Here is a 15,593-nt window from a genome sequence, read left to right as displayed (position 1 = left end):
CTCTCTGATGGTGTAACAGACATAGATATAAAACAGAGATATAGATAGCTGTAGACAATATACATATTCATATGAATGAACACTAAATGATGCTATGTCTTTTCCTTCTAATATTTTTGTTCTTATTTTTCTATAATGGGCTCTGCAAATGAAAATGCTATGTCTTTTCAGAGGTAGAACACACGGGCTGGGAAAGGAAAGGAGCGTGTCATCAACAGCCCCCATCACCACCCCTCCAGGTGACCCACTGGGCAGATAAGCATGTCCTGGGCCTGCACTTTTAGGTGATTTGGGGTTAGACGATCTGCCTGGTGGGAAATTACTACCAGGGAAGAAAATAAGGATTACCCTACACCAAAAATGATCACTTTGCCCTTTTCTTTTTTTTTTTTTTTTTTTTGGCTAACTTTAGGATATCTATTTTGTAAAAAATTAGTTGCTTTTTATACAACTTTACAAAGTTTTTAATGTTTCTTTGGCATTGGAATATAATGGAATTTTACAACTGTATAAAAAAGTTACGTTTGCCTAAGAAACAGTATTTACCGTGTGTACATAGTTGACGGACAAAATTCTCTACCATCCAGCACCCTAATTAATTGATGAAATAAACTATTTAATATTACAAGATTCCCCAAAAGAGAGGAGGATAAAGATACACACACACACACACACACATACACACACACACACACCCTCCCTTCTTGGCTCAGAACACAGTATCATGGCCCTATCTGCAGGCAACCTGGAATTACCAAATACAATTCAGTGATTAAAAAAAAAAAAAAAAACCTTTCAGTGATGACACAATACTTATAAGTCCCACTGAAGCACTGCTTTAGTTTAACTATACATAAGAAATTATTTAACCTTCTGCTATTCCAAATATATTTAATCCTCATGTCTTAAGATAAGGCTGCCTCCCCCGAAAACTAACTGCATTTTATCTCTGAAATTAAACAGAAAAACAAGCAAAAAACAAAAACCCAGTGCTGATGGCAAACGTACAGCCAATTCACTTCTTCGTTCTTCGCGAAGACTGAAATCAGTTTCCAGTACCATGAAGAGCTAGAAATTCACCTGTTTTCAAAGACTTGTTTGTAGACTATGCAGCAGCTTTGTTGTCTTTCTTTCAGAAGGCAGTACTATCAATTCAGACTATTTAGGGGCCAAAGGCCGTGCTTTTCCTATATTCAAAATCTGCAAACTCCCGACCCCTGGAACCTCCTCTGAATCCACCTCGAAATCCTCAAGGGGTGGTCAAGGTACCACCTCTGCCACCACCACGCCCTCTGCCACCACGGAAACCAAGACCTCCTCTGCCTCTGTATCCCCCACGGCCACGGTTTGGACAAAGTGGGATTCCAAATGTTTCAGCATTTAATCTTCTTCCTTCAGCCCAGGTTGGCCTCCGTTCTCTATTGTCATCACCAGAAATATTATCAAAGGAGGATTTAGTTTGGTCATAATAGCAATTAGGTCCAAGTGCATCTTCATCAGCATGTCCTTCACTGCTTTGAGTATCAACTCCTGAGTCTCCTTTATCTTCACTATTTATAAGCTTCTCCTGTTTCTCAAGTTTATCTTCTTTTAATTTAAGTTTATTATGAAACTCTCTGCCCATCTCTTCCTTGTTGAATTGTGCATTTGCACTTTCAAAGTCTTTCTCAAATTTCATTGGCCCATCTCGCCGAATACCAAATCTTCCCCTGCCACGCCGAAGACTCCCACGCCCTCTCCTTGGCGCTGAAGGAGCACCTGGAGCTGCTTGTCTCTTGTTGCATTTCTGAGTTGCTCATTTTCTGGCCTTGGAACGTTGTGCGCTTCAGCTCACCTCTGCTCCTGATTCTCTATTGCTTTTTGGCTGGTAGATGGCAAAGGCCTGGTTGATACAGGACTCCTTCTACCAACAGGTGCTGGAGCAGGTAAGTGGGCCCGGGGGTCTGCACTCCTTGTTCCATGGTTGGGCTTCTCCTCAAAGGGTCGAACTGCGCGCTTGAACGACCCTGAGATAATTGTGTTTTTAGAGATTCTTGTATCCTGTGTAAAGGCAGAACCAACCGCACTACGTTGGGGCAAGGTACCACTGTTTGATATTTCTGTTCCAAAGGAGGTCAAAGAGCTTCCAGCAACAGCAACAGCACCAAACTGCTGCCCCACTAAGGAACCTGGACTGAACTGGCTGGATGTGGCCATCCTGCCGAAAGGCCCAGAAGAACCCATGGACTGGAATGAAGAAGTCGATGAGCCTGGTGAGAACTGAACGATAGCTGGGTCTTGAGGCAAAGAACACCGTGGTTTTGGTGGCTCGCAGACAGTGAGGTCTTTCACGTCACTCCCACGGAATTTAATGTATTCAAAGACTCCATCTCGAGGCGGTATTGGACCATCTGTCGGTCTGCCTTCTGGACCAAAGGATCGAACTTTGGCGAGGGCTGCGGTGAAGTGTTCGGTGTCGACGGTGCAGAGGATGCCCTCGTGGCGGATCTCCGCCTCGGACAGGAGGCTGATGCTTGCTGATGTCAAAGGTGCCCCCGCTCATGGCGCCGGCGCCGCCGCCGCCCCGCCCCGCCCTCCCCGCCCCGCCCTCCCCGCCCCGCCCGCCCCGCCCCGCCCTCCCCGCCCGCCCCGCCCCGCCCTCGCCCGCCCCTCCCCGCCCTCGCCGCCCCGCCCCCCGCCCCGCCCCGCCCTCCCCCCGCACGCCCCGCCCTCCCCCCGCCCCGCACGCCCCGCCCTCCCCCGCGCACGCCCCGCCCTCCCCCCCGCACGCCCGCACGCCCCCTCCCGCACGCTCCGCACGCTCCGCACACCCGCCCCGCACGCCCCGCACGCCCGCTCCTCCTTCACTTCGGACCCAACATGGCGGCGGCGCCGGCTCCGCGACCCTCCCCCAGCCTCCCGCTCTCAAGCCCTTTTGCCCTTTTCTTTTTTCGGCTCACTGCAACTTCTGCTTCCCGGATTCAAGTGATTCTCCTGCCTCAACCTCCAGAGCAGCTGGGATTACAGGCATGTGCCAGGATGCCCGACTAATTTTTTTTTTTTGTCTGAGGAGAGACAAGGTTTCGCCATGTTGGCCAGGCCGGTCTCAAGTGATCCACCCGCCTCGGCCTCCCTAAGTGCTGAGATTGCAGGTGTGCGCCACCGCGCCCGGCCAACTTTGCCCTATTCTTTTTATTTTCCTTATCACAGTAGAACAGCAGGTAGGGAGAATTATGGGCAGCGTAGATCACTCACTGGGCACTGATGGAGGCTCCACAGAGAACACAACCATGATGGGTGTTGTGGGTTGCATTTTAACCCCAGAAGGTCATGTTGGAGCCTTAACCCCCGTACCAGTGAGTGTGAACTCATGCAGAAACAGGGTCTTTAGAGATGTGATTAGAGGCTGGGCGCGGTGGCTCACGCCTGTAGTCCCAGCACTTTGGGAGGCCGAGGTGGGTGGATCACGAGGTCAGGAGATCGAGACCATCCTGGCTAACACGGTGAAACCCCGTCTCTACTAAAAAAATACAAAAAAAATTAGCAGGGCGTGGTGGCAGGTGCCTGTAGTCCCAGCTACTCGGGAGGCTGAGGCAAGAGAATGGCTTGAACCTGGGAGGCGGAGGTTGCAGGGAGCCGAGATTTCACCACTACACTCCAGCCTGGGCGACAGAGCGAGATTCTGTCTCAAAAAAAAGAAAAAAGATGTGATTAGATAAATAAAGATGCAGTCATGCTGCATGAGGACAGGATCTGAATCTAGTATCACTCACGTCCTAGTGAGACAAAGACAAGACAAGACGCACAGGGAAGACTGCCATGTGGAGACGGATTTATATTTACCATCAAAGTTGAATCATTAGGGGCCGTTATACATTCAGATATGTTTCTGTTCTCTTCTCATATTAGAACTCCTAGAATAGTAAATATAAACAAATATATTGGCCGGGCACGGTGGCTCATGCCTGTAATCCTAGCAGTTTGGGAGGCTGAGGCGGGCGGATGACTTGAGGCCAGGAGTTCGAGACTCACATGGTCAACATGGCAAAACCTCGTCTCTACTGAAAATACAAAATTAGCTAGGCATGGTGGCGTGTGCCTGTAATCCTAGCTACTCAGGAGGCTGAGGCGGGAGACGCGCTTGAACCCGAAGGTGGAGATTGCAGTGAGCCGAGATCGTGCCACTGCACTTCAGCCTGGCGACAGAGCAAGACTTTGTTTCAAAAAAAAAAAAGATAGATATTTCTGATCAATATGTTTTCATAAATAAGTATTCCTGGCCTCACACAGTGGCTCACACCAGTAATCCCAACACTTTGGAAGCCTAAGGTGGGCAGATCCCGTGAGCCCAGGAGTTTGAGACCAGCCTGGGCAACATAGCGAAAACTCGTCTCTACAAACAATACGTGATAAAAAAAATTTAGCCGGGCAAGGTGGCATGATCCTGTAGTCCCAGCTACTCAGGAAATAGTTGCGGGAGAATCACCTAGGCCTGGGGAGGTCGAGGCTGCAGTGAGCTGGGATAATGCCATTGTACTTCAGATGGAGCAACAGAGAGAGACCTTGTTTCAAAAAGAAATATATAAAGAAATATGCATTCCCACTTTGTTGCTATATGTATATTCCAGAACTGTTTCTATACAAATGTACATAATATATAAACAATCAAAACACCATATATGCGCATCAGATTGAACACTTGTGCCATTCAACTCTCACAAATATTTTATTCACTAAATCTATCAAAGTCTGATCAATATTTCTTCAAATCCTCCATTGTGTCTCAATTGATGCTTTGTAAATTTTTAAGGATGTCATTGGTTGAGTGAAAGTGTATAACTTTCTCTTCTTTGCAGATTGTTGATTTAAAAGTATGAAATAAGGCCGGGCGCGGTGGCTCACGCCTGTAATCCCAGCACTTTGGGAGGCCGAGGCGGGTGGATCACGAGGTCAGGAGATCGAGACCACGGTGAAACCCCGTCTCTACTAAAAATACAAAAAAAAAAAAAAAAAATTAGCCAGGCGTGGTGGTGGGCGCCTGTAGTCCCAGCTACTCAGGAGGCTGAGGCAGGAGAATGGCGTGAACCTGGGAGGCGGAACTTGCAGTGAGCCGAGATTGCGCCACTGCACTCCAGCCTGGGTGACAGAGCGAGACTCCGTCTCAAAAAAAAGTGTGAAATATCATCTATTTTTCTTTTCAAAGGCTGTTTGTGTTAGTATTGGTTTGCTATTGCTGCCATAACAAATTACACATATTGAGCAGCTTCAGCAACACAAACTCATTATTTCACAGTCTTTTAGGACAAAATCAAGGCCATAACGTGGCTGCATTCCTTTCTGGAGGCTCCAGAGACGCAAATCCATTTCCTTGCTCTTTCAGATTCTTAGTAGAAATGCATATACTTGTATATACACAGATTACAGATAGATCTATGCTTATTCGTTTTTTGTATGTACTGTTGACTTATTCACAGTAGCATCTCATCTTCTCCATTTGGGGTCCATTATTCCACTCCCTGATTTACATCGTTTAGTATTGCTTTCAGAAAGAGCCCAGATGCAAACATGTCTGCAGGCTTGCAGCTCAAGCGATGCCTGCTTCTCTGTCTCTCTCTGTCTCTCTCCGTGTGTGTGTGTGTGTGTCTCCCTCTCCCTCTCTCTCTCTGTCTCAATCTCTCTCTCTGTCTCTCCGTCTCTCTCTGTCTGTCTCAATCTCTCTCTTTCTCTGTTGTTATCATAGTACCTGATAAAAGGACACTGAAAACGCCCTCCTTATTCCTCATAAGGCCACCGCCTGACCTGATGGGTCACGAGTGCCCCAAGTCTCCTTATGTTCTAGGATTTATCCACAGCTGACACTGCAACTCGGTCCTTTAATAATAACTAGGCCAGGTTGCGGTGAGCCGAGATCGCGCCATTGCACTCCAGCCTGGGCAACAAGAGCGAAATTGCATCTCAAAAGATAATAATAATAATAATAATAATAATAATAATAATAATAAATAATTATAATAGTAATAATTAGGCCCAGCACAGAACTCTCTCCTCACAGTTAAACCCTTCTGGTTGTTTCTCCTGTATCTTCTGGGGTTGCTGTTTGCTCTTTGGAACTCCACTCCCGATGAGCTTGTCATTCATTCAAGGGTAATTTACATTTTCTCTGGTAATTTTAGGATTACTTTAAATTGATGCCTCATGGTTTTCACTTTACCATGATTGAGATATTAAATTTATTTATAAACTGATGTTTTGTCTTCAGTTCTGTTAAAATTTCAACCATTAGCTCTTCATGCATATCATGGACTAACATCCTTCTTCCTTCTTTCATTCTGAAACCGTGACAGACACGTTCTTTCTTCTCATTCGACTTCCTGTATCTATTAATATTTTCTATTGTTCAATTTCTGTTCTTTCCATGATACAGTCTGGAAAATTTCATGAATATTTTATCTCAATGTATATATTTATTATTTCAGGTGTCTTGTCCTGGATTAAATTATGTTTTTGATTCTGTTATGTTTGCATAGTAGGTATATATGGTTAGTAAATTACTTTTCTTTTTTTTTTTGAGACACAGTTTCGCTCCTGTTGTCCCACCTGAAGTACAGGGGCGCAATCTCAGCACACAGCAGCCTCCACCTGCCAGGTTCAAGAGATTCTCCTGCCTCAGCCTTCCAAGTAGCTGGGATTACAGGCACTCACCACCACGCCCAGATAATTTTTTGTATTTTTAGTAGAGATGGGGTTTCACCATGTCACCCAGGCTGGTCTCGAACTCCTAGCCTCAAGTGATCTGCCCGCCTCCACCTCCCAAAGTGCTGGGATTACAGGCATGAACTACCACGCCCAGACATAAATTCCTTTATAATGGCGTTAATTTAATATAGTTTTTCACCTTCACGATATCTGTCTAATGCATTTCAACAATTGTCTATTTTGTCCTCATACGGTTGTCATTCCTGTGGGGTGGCTCCTCCCACGCACCTGGCCTTTCATAAAGGGTTTCTCCCACGGCTGTCCAGGCATCAGCCTGATGAAGGGGATTGTTGCCGCTGCTCCTGCCCCACTCCCCCAAACTCAGTGTCAGCTCAAGATTGTGCCCAGCAGGGATGGGACCAACGCCAGCCTCACACTCACCTGTGGGGCAGACGCCCATGTCTGACCACCGTGGATTGAATCTGTTTCTCACACACAGGGGAGGGGCTGAGCGCTGACCATGGCCTCCAGTGACTGAGGAGAGACCCCCCAGCGCCTGTCCACACACACAGGGGAGGGGGAGCCACAGCTTCCAGCCTCACCCAGAGCCCTGACCCCTCCCTGCCTGGGAGGACCTGGGGTTCCTCTTCTGTCCCGCACGGAGGTGGGAGCCTCCTCCTCCCTGATGACCCTGGGTGGTCCCAGACACCTGTGGCCACTCAGCATTGAACTCTGCTCATGGAAGGGGATGCGTCTCAATGTGAGGAACTGTTCTTCCTCTTTCTCTGCCTGTGGCTGTGATGATCTGCATATTTCAGACGTATCACAAGGAGAATTTCATGGCATTTGGAGCCGATGTGGGCTCTTGAGTGGGGGCGTCAATCATCCTCCTCGACTGTGGAGCCCAGCACCGGGATCCTCTCCCGTCCCCACCCTCCTGTCTGAACTGGTCTGGAAATTCACCATGGCTGAGCCTCCCATGTCCTGGGCACCACTGACCCCCACAGCCACTGTGATGAGTGGGGTTCATGACAGCAGGCTCAGAGGTGACATTCATGTCCAAAGTCACATAAACCCTAGATGATAATCAGGAATTAAATACAAATCAGCTCACCTTCCCCAGAATCAGATTATAGATTACAATGAAACATATATATATATATATATATTTCTCTTTATCCCCTCTATTTCTCCTTTTTAGACAGGATCTTGCTCTGTCGCCCAGGCTGGAAGGCCAAGGGATGATCATAGCTCCCTGCAGCCTCCGCCTCCCGGGCCCAAGTGATCCTCCCACCTCAGCCTCCTGAAATGCTGGGATTCCAGGCATGAGCCACCACGGTAGACCCTGCATTTCTCCTCTGTGCTCACTGCCACACGCAGCTCAACCTGGGCTTCACAGCCAGGTGTCAGGTGCGTCTCTGCTGATCTGAGTCTGCCTGCAGCGTGGACCTGGGTCTTCCCTGAAGCACCTCCGGGGCTGGAGAGACGACCGCCATGGTAAGGACTCCGCAATGCTGAGCTGATGGACGGGCTGAAGGAGGGAGGGAGACCCCATGGGGAGGCTCCGAGAGGAAGGAGGAGCCCACGATCACCCTCGCCTGAAAGGGGCTGACTCAGGAAGGCACCAGGTCTATTTGCGGCTGTGTCCCCATCCTCAGTGAGATAAAGATAAATCAGGCAGACAGTGGCCCGGGGGGCAGGGAGACCCCATTTCTCTCTGAAATGTCTGCAGAGAGCCTGGTGCGCGCCCCCACTTCAGCCCTGGGGAAATCAGAGCCAGGCTCCTGCGGAGGGCAGTTCCCCTTCCTGTGGGCTGCGGATGAGACAACCCCATGACAAGAAGGACCCAGCCTCCCAGCAGCCACACCCTGTGTGTCTCTCTGTCCTGCCAGCACCGAGGGCTCATCCCTCTGCAGAGCCCGGGGTCACCGGGAGGAGACGCCATGACCCCCGCCCTCACAGCCCTGCTCTGCCTTGGTGAGATTTCAAGATGGGGAGGGGGAGATCCGAGTCTTGGAGGGACCCCACCCCACACACAAGCCCTGGTCCATCAGGAGACCTCAAAAGCTCAGGAGGCATCAGGGTGGGGACTTGCTCAGGCTTCAGGGCAAATGCTTCACAGGGAACTCTCTTCCAGGGCTGAGTCTGGGCCCCAGGACCCACGTGCAGGCAGGTGAGTCTGTCCCCAGCTGTCCCAGGTCCCTACTCCTCACTGGGACAAGGGGCCACACATGGGCAGCTGGGGGAGGAGACAGCAGTTCTGGGTGACTGATGGGGATGACAGGGGGTCCTGGGGCTGGGAGCTGGGATCTGAGTGTGGGGACGTCTTGGGATCCAGCCTCTGATTTCCTTCCAGGGCCCCTCCCCACACCCACCCTCTGGGCTGAGCCAGGATCTGTGATCATCCGGGGGAGCCCCGTGACCATCTGGTGTCAGGGGAACCTGGAGGCCCAGGAGTACTGTCTGTATAAAGAGGGAAGCACAGAGCCCTGGGACAAAACGAATCCGCTGGAGACCAGGAACAAGGCCAGATTCTCCATCCCATCCATGACACAGCACCATGCAGGGAGATACCGCTGTTACTATCGCAGCCCTGCAGGCTGGTCAGAGCCCAGTGACCCCCTGGAGCTGGTGGTGACAGGTGAGAGGACACTCTGGGGTCCCAGCCCCAGGCTCTGCCCTCAGGAAGGGGGTTGGCTCTCAGGGGTGTCTCCCTCTCACAGCCCAGCCCTGGTGATGATGTGGGAGGTGGGAGCCCCATTTAACACGGTGCCTCCTTCTCTCCTAGGATTCTACAGCAAACCCACCCTCTCAGCCCTGCCCAGCCCTGTGGTGGCCTCAGGGGGGAACGTGACCCTCCGATGTGGCTCACAGAAGGGATATGACCATTTTGTTCTGATGAAGGAAGGAGAACACCAGCTCCCCCGGACCCTGGACTCACAGCAGCTCCACAGTGGGGGGTTCCAGGCCCTGTTCCCTGTGGGCCCCGTGACCCCCAGCCACAGGTGGACGTTCAGATGCTATTATTATTATACTTACAACGACCAGGTGTGGTCCCACCCCAGTGACCCCCTGGAGATTCTGCCCTCAGGTGAGGGAGCCACGGCCTTCTCTAACACACTTTCGGGGCAGCTGACAGGTTGTGGGGAGTTTGGCTGGTGACTAAATCTGGAAAGGACCCAGAGTGATGTGTTGATGGACGGGCTGAAGGCGTGAGGGAGACCCCATGGGGAGGCTCTGACATGGGAGGAGGAGCCCTCGGCCACGCTCACCTGAAAGGGGAGGACTCAGGAAGGCATCGGTGTGTTTGCTGTGAGGTCCCAGCTCTCAGGGAGAGGAGGAAAGATCAGGCACAGTGGCCAGGGCTAGGGAGACCCCACTCCTCTGAAATGACTCCAAGACAGCCCCGGGTGAGAAGGAGGCCCTGGAGTCAGAGACTCAGAGCATGAGAGACAGTGAGACCTGCAGGGCCAGGACGGGAGAAGGAAGGGGCGTGGGAGGAACCAGCCCTCTCAGTCCTGGCACCTCTTTCCCTCCAGGCGTGTCTAGGAAGCCCTCCCTCCTGACACTGCAGGGCCCTGTCCTGGCCCCTGGGGAGAGCCTGACCCTCCAGTGTGGCTCTGATGTCGGCTACGACAGATTTGTTCTGTACAAGGAGGGGGAACGTGACTTCCTCCAGCGCCCTGGCCAGCAGCCCCAGGCTGGGCTCTCCCAGGCCAACTTCACCCTGGGCCCTGTGAGCCCCTCCCATGGGGGCCAGTACAGATGCTACGGTGCACACAACCTCTCCTCCGAGTGGTCGGCCCCCAGTGACCCCCTGGACATCCTGATCGCAGGTGAGGTGCCCAGTGGGTTCAGTCAGGGACCCAAGCTCTGCACAGGCCCTGTCGGGGGAGCCCAGGTGGTGATGGCCGGGATGAGGGGTGGGGGTCCCAAGGGAGGGAGAGACAGAGAGAGACAGGGGATGGGCGGGGAGGCGAGACTCAGAGAAAACAGAGACAGAGACACTGAGGGTCCCAGGGAGAGGCCTGGGGAGGTGTCAGCTCAGAGCAAGGTGGGGCAGCCCCTCACCCATCCTTCTTCTCTCCAGGACAGTTCTATGACACAGTCTCCCTGTCAGTGCAGCCAGGCCCCACAGTGGCCTCAGGAGAGAACGTGACCCTGCTGTGTCAGTCATGGTGGCAGTTTGACACTTTCCTTCTGACCAAAGAAGGGGCAGCCTATCCCCCGCTGCATCTGAGATCAAAGTACCGAGCTCATAAGTACCAGGCTGAATTCCCCGTGAGTCCTGTGATCTCAGCCCACACGGGGACCTACAGGTGCTACGGCTCACGCAGCTCCGACCCCTACCTGCTGTCTTTCCCCAGTGACCCCCTGGAACTCATGGTCTCAGGTGACTGCCCTGACCCGGTCCTCTCTGAGCTCAAAGGCTCAGCTCAAGCCCAGGCCCCAGGAGATCTCAGCTGGGATGGAGTGAGAGAGGCTTAGCCAGAGGGCACCCAGCCCTCAGAGGGGAGGAGGCCAACAGGGGTTCTCCTAGGCATGGCCACCCGTTCTCCCCTGCCTGGCATGCAGAAGGCACCAGGTGGGCAGAGAAATGGTTCCAGGGAATCCACTGGGCGGAAGCAGGAGAGTGGGAGTGGAAGGGTACACTCCATGGACGGCCCCCGCCCCTCACCCGCCTCCCGTGCTCCTTCCAGGACCCTCTGGAGGCTCCAGGCTCCCACCCACAGGGCCGCCCTCCACACCTGGTGAGTCACTGAGGCCTCGTGGGGAGCGCGGCCTCCCCCAGGGCAGTCTGAGTCTCCCTAAGGATCCCACTCCCCTCCCCTCAAGGACGGGCTTGTGTCCCAGGGGCTCTGAGGCTGGGCTGGTGAGGGGCGGGGGGTTGAGGCAGAGGGAAATGTTGGGGCCCAGCCTGGGGGAGGAGGAGCCGGGCTGATGTGGGGGGCAAGACAGCCCCAGCCCTCATCTCCCTGTCCTGACCCAGGAGGTCCTGAGGACCAGCCCCTCAACCCCCCAGGGTCAGGCCCCCAGAGTGGCGAGTGAGGGGCTCTGAGTGGGAGGTGGGCGGGGTCCAGGGGAGGCAGGGGTGGGTTCTGTCCTAGGTTCAGGCTCCTCTGGAGGTGGCGATGTGGACAGGCCCCTCCCCTGCATGGGACTCAGTTTCTCCAAGTGTAAAGGAGAGAGGCCTGCGGGTGGGAAAGTTCCTTTCAGGTCTGACCCCCAGCTGTGCCCTCCTGGGAGAGGAGGCCTCCCAGGGAACCTCCCAGACCCGATTCCGCAGGTGCCTGTCCTGTCCCACCTGCAGCAGTGACGGTGACCTGGGGCAGGGGAGGGGAGCAGGGCTGTGGTTCAGGATGGTCAGGCTCTTTCCCTGCAGCTCCGGGTCTTGGCTCTGGTGCAGGAACAAGGGCTGCAGGTCAGACTCCCGAGCTCCCTTCCCAGCTCTGCTGCTTCCTTGCTGGGGGCCCGGGGCAGGCGATTCCCCTCTCTGAGCCTCAGTTTGTGCATCTGTGAAATGGGTTGTACGGGTGGCAATTCCATGTTGCACGACTGCTTGTGAGGGTTGGAGGTCACGAAGGAAAGACCCGGCTCGCGCCTGCACACAGTAGGTGCTCACATCAATGACGTCATTCCCACTCCTGACGTCCTCATGTCAAGGTCTGGGAAGATACCTGGAGGTTTTGATTGGGGTCTCGGTGGCCTTCGTCCTGCTGCTCTTCCTCCTCCTCTTCCTCCTCCTCCGACGTCAGCGTCACAGCAAACACAGGACATCTGGTGAGTAGGGAAGCGGGGGACCCATGGGCCGACCAAGGGTGGGCTCAGGGCACCAGCCAGAGGGAACCCAAACACACAGGGGTGTCAGTTTAGAAAACCGGTTCCAGGGGCATGTAATGTCAGCACGCATTTACAAACGTCAGTATTCATGGAGTTTTTTTTCTATCATGAAATATTTGGAACATCCATGCAGGAATATTTTTAGTTTTCCTTCTCTCCCTCAAGTTGCATGTGTAGAATGGGGGTTCTAATGTTCCCAGGGCTGAGACTCTGTCCATCTTCACCCAGACCAGAGAAAGACTGATTTCCAGCGTCCTGCAGGGGCTGCGGAGACAGAGCCCAAGGACAGGGGCCTGCTGAGGAGGTAATTCTGCCCAAAGACCACAGACTCCCACCCACTGCAGCCCATACACTGCCCCTCACACTCCCATGTCCTCCCCCAGGTCCGGCCCAGCTGCTGACGTCCAGGAAGAAAACCTCTGTAAGAGGAAGAGAGGGGACAAATGGGGGTGCTGGAGAGACAGGAGTCCCAAAATTTCAGTAGCAACAGGGAGGGGCTGGGAAGGGTCTGGGGCTCCGTGGAAGATGGTCTCGCCCCACACTGTGGGACCTCCCTGCATCTTGGTGGCCCCATCTGGGAGCAGGGCAGGGGCCAGCAGGACTGAGAGGTCTCAGAGAACCAAGAGACGAACCCCTTGCTCTGCCCCAGCAGATGCTGCCGTGAAGGACACACAGTCTGAGGACCAGGTGGAGCTGGACAGTCAGGTGAGATCCCGCCACGTCCCAGGCACCAAAGGCCTCCTGGTGCCAGATCTAATCCTGCAGGACTTCTCTGTCCTCCTTCCCCCGGCTCTCAGCATCGTCACGGTGGACCCCTCCTTGTCCAGCATGCTGCCTCCCGCCTGCTGCGACCTCACTCTCTCCTGCTGTCCTGGGACCTCGTGGGCCTCCTCCCGGGTCCCCTTCCTGCTCCTCAGCCTCTGTTTGGCCATGTGGTAGTTAGAGCGCTCCCCAGCCATCAGGAGGATGAGGAATAAATGAACCACCTTCGTCTCCTGGGCTCCTCTTCATTCATTCATCCAGCGAGTGTTCCCAGGGAGCTCACTGTGGATGGGGCTCCCTGTGGGAGCTGCAGACACAGCAGGGAGCAAAGCCGCCCCCGCCTCCTGAGCTCACCTCATGGTGGGAGACAAAATGCAAATAAATGCACCATGTCCAGGAGTGCAACGTGCTGTAAGGAACATAAACCAGAGAAAGGGCAGAGAGTGTGGGGCAGTGGGGCCAGTCTGAATGGAAGGGGAGGGCTGTCTGCTCAGCTGTCATCTGAGAAGCCTGGACGGAGGGGGCCACACCATCCTCTAATGGACGAGCCCCTGCAGGCAGAGGAAACAGCCGTGCAAAGGCCCCGAGGCAGCAGCGAGCTCTTGTAGGAAGGCCCGTGAGGCTGCAGCCAAATGGGCAAGGTCAGAGTGAGGAGCAGAGGCCAGAACCACAGGGAGGGAGCGGCCAGACCCTCCACGGCCTTAGGGCGTCCCTGAGATTCCATCAGGAAAGGGATGTAATCGGATCACCCGGGGAACAGTGGGGAAAATTGACTCCAGGAGGTCAGGGGGATTCAAGGACACCCCCCACCACTGTCTCTCTCCAGCAGAGCCCACACAATGAAGACCCCCAGGCAGTGACGTATGCCCCGGTGAAACACTCCAGACCTAGGAGAGAAATGGCCTCTCCTCCCTCCCCACTGTCTGGGGAATTCCTGGACACAAAGGACACACAGGCGGAAGAGGACAGGCAGATGGACACTCAGGTGAGTCCTTTCCTCTCCAGACCCCCAGGCCTCCCCGACCCCCACCACGTTCCTTCCCTCTCACTCTCCCCCGCTGCAGGCTGCTGCATCTGAAGCCCCCCAGGATGTGACCTACGCCCAGCTGCACAGCTTGACCCTTAGACAGAAGGCAACTGAGCCTCCTCCATCCCAGGAAGGGGAACCTCCAGCTGAGCCCAGCATCTACGCCACTCTGGCCATCCACTAGCCCGGGGGGCACGCAGACCCCACACTCAGCAGAAGGAGACTCAGGACTGCTGAAGGCACGGGAGCTGCCCACAGTGGACACCAGTGAACCCCAGCCAGCCTGGACCCCTAACACAGACCATGAGGAGACGCTGGGAACTTGTGGGACTCACCTGACTCAAAGATGACTAATATCGTCCCATTTTGGAAATAAAGCAACAGACTTCTCAACAATCAATGAGTTAATAACAAAAAAAAAAAAAAAAACAGACATAAAGGCCGGGTGTGGTACTCAGGAGGCTGAGTGGGGAGGATTCCTTGAACATAAGAAGTTAAGGCTGCTGAGGCTGCAGTGAGCTATGACTGTGCCACTGCACTCCAGCCTGTGTGACAGAGCGAGAACTTGTCTCTAAAAAAAAAAGAGTGAATGTTTTAAACTGAATGATAATGTAAATATTATACATCGAACTTACGACATGGGAAAATTAAGAAGCATAAATAGGCCGGGCGCGGTGGCTCACGCCTATAATCTCAGCACTTTGGGAGGCCGAGGCGGGCGGATCACGAGGTCAGGAGATCGAGACCATCCTGGCTAACACGGTGAAACCCCATCTCTACTAAAAATACAAAAAAATTAGCCGGGCGTGGTGGCGGGTGCCTATAGTCCCAGCTACTCAGGAAGTTGAGGCAGGAGAATGGTGTGAGCCCGGGAGGCAGAGCTTGCAGTGAGCTGAGATCGCACCACTGCACTCCAGCCTGGGCGACAGAGTGAGATTCCGTCTCGGAAAAAAAAAAGAAAGAAAGAAAAATAATAAAAAAGAAGCATAACCAGGTGCAGTGGCTCACACCTGTAATCCCAATACTTTGGGAGGGCAAGTGGGGAGGATGGGCAAGTTCACACCTGTAGTCCCAGCTACTTGAGAGGCTGAGGTGGGAGGATCACTTGGGTACAGGAGGTCGAGGCTGCAATGAGCCGAGATCGCACCACAGCACTTCAGCCTGGATGAGACCCTGTCTCAAAACAACAAAACAACTAACAAGCCAGTGAAATTATCTGTTGATTAGTGTTTGCATAATACATTTTTCATCCTTCTGCTTTTTTAATGTGATAAAATATAAACAACAG

General features: G+C 53.3%; 1 protein-coding gene and 1 pseudogene across 12 annotated transcripts; one reads left to right on the top strand and one right to left on the bottom strand.

The window, feature by feature from the left end:
• Positions 1-1,042: 1,042 nt before the first annotated feature.
• Positions 1,043-2,325, bottom strand: LOC134809128 (protein LSM14 homolog A-like; annotated as a pseudogene).
• Positions 2,326-8,439: 6,114 nt separating this feature from the next.
• LILRB3 (leukocyte immunoglobulin like receptor B3) lies at positions 8,440-14,701 on the top strand. 12 transcript variants are annotated; one of them, XM_016936780.4, is made up of 13 exons: positions 8,531-8,652; positions 8,813-8,848; positions 9,032-9,316; positions 9,464-9,766; positions 10,215-10,511; positions 10,766-11,068; positions 11,376-11,426; positions 12,340-12,456; positions 12,745-12,820; positions 12,900-12,937; positions 13,169-13,221; positions 14,105-14,263; positions 14,343-14,701. In XM_016936780.4, the coding sequence occupies exons 1-13, from the start codon at positions 8,619-8,621 to the stop codon at positions 14,487-14,489; spliced, it is 1,899 nt and encodes a 632-aa protein (XP_016792269.2). In that variant the 5' UTR covers positions 8,531-8,618; the 3' UTR covers positions 14,490-14,701.
• Positions 14,702-15,593: the final 892 nt, after the last annotated feature.

This window comes from Pan troglodytes, chromosome 20 (genome assembly GCF_028858775.2).
Source record: "Pan troglodytes isolate AG18354 chromosome 20, NHGRI_mPanTro3-v2.0_pri, whole genome shotgun sequence".
NCBI classification, from domain to species: domain Eukaryota; kingdom Metazoa; phylum Chordata; class Mammalia; order Primates; family Hominidae; genus Pan; species Pan troglodytes.
The sequence above is the reverse complement of the archived record's forward strand: the minus strand, read 5'-3'. Positions and strand labels throughout refer to the sequence as shown.

Bases quoted from the DNA above. Each gene is read 5' to 3' on its own strand.
- LILRB3 (XM_054672400.2), top strand. From the start codon at position 8,508: ATGACAAGAAGGACCCAGCCTCCCAGCAGCCACACCCTGTGTGTCTCT. The intron at 10,512-10,765 runs GTGAGGTGCCCA...TCTTCTCTCCAG, and splicing joins CCTGGACATCCTGATCGCAG to GACAGTTCTATGACACAGTC. The intron at 12,821-12,899 runs GTAATTCTGCCC...GTCCTCCCCCAG, and splicing joins GACAGGGGCCTGCTGAGGAG to GTCCGGCCCAGCTGCTGACG.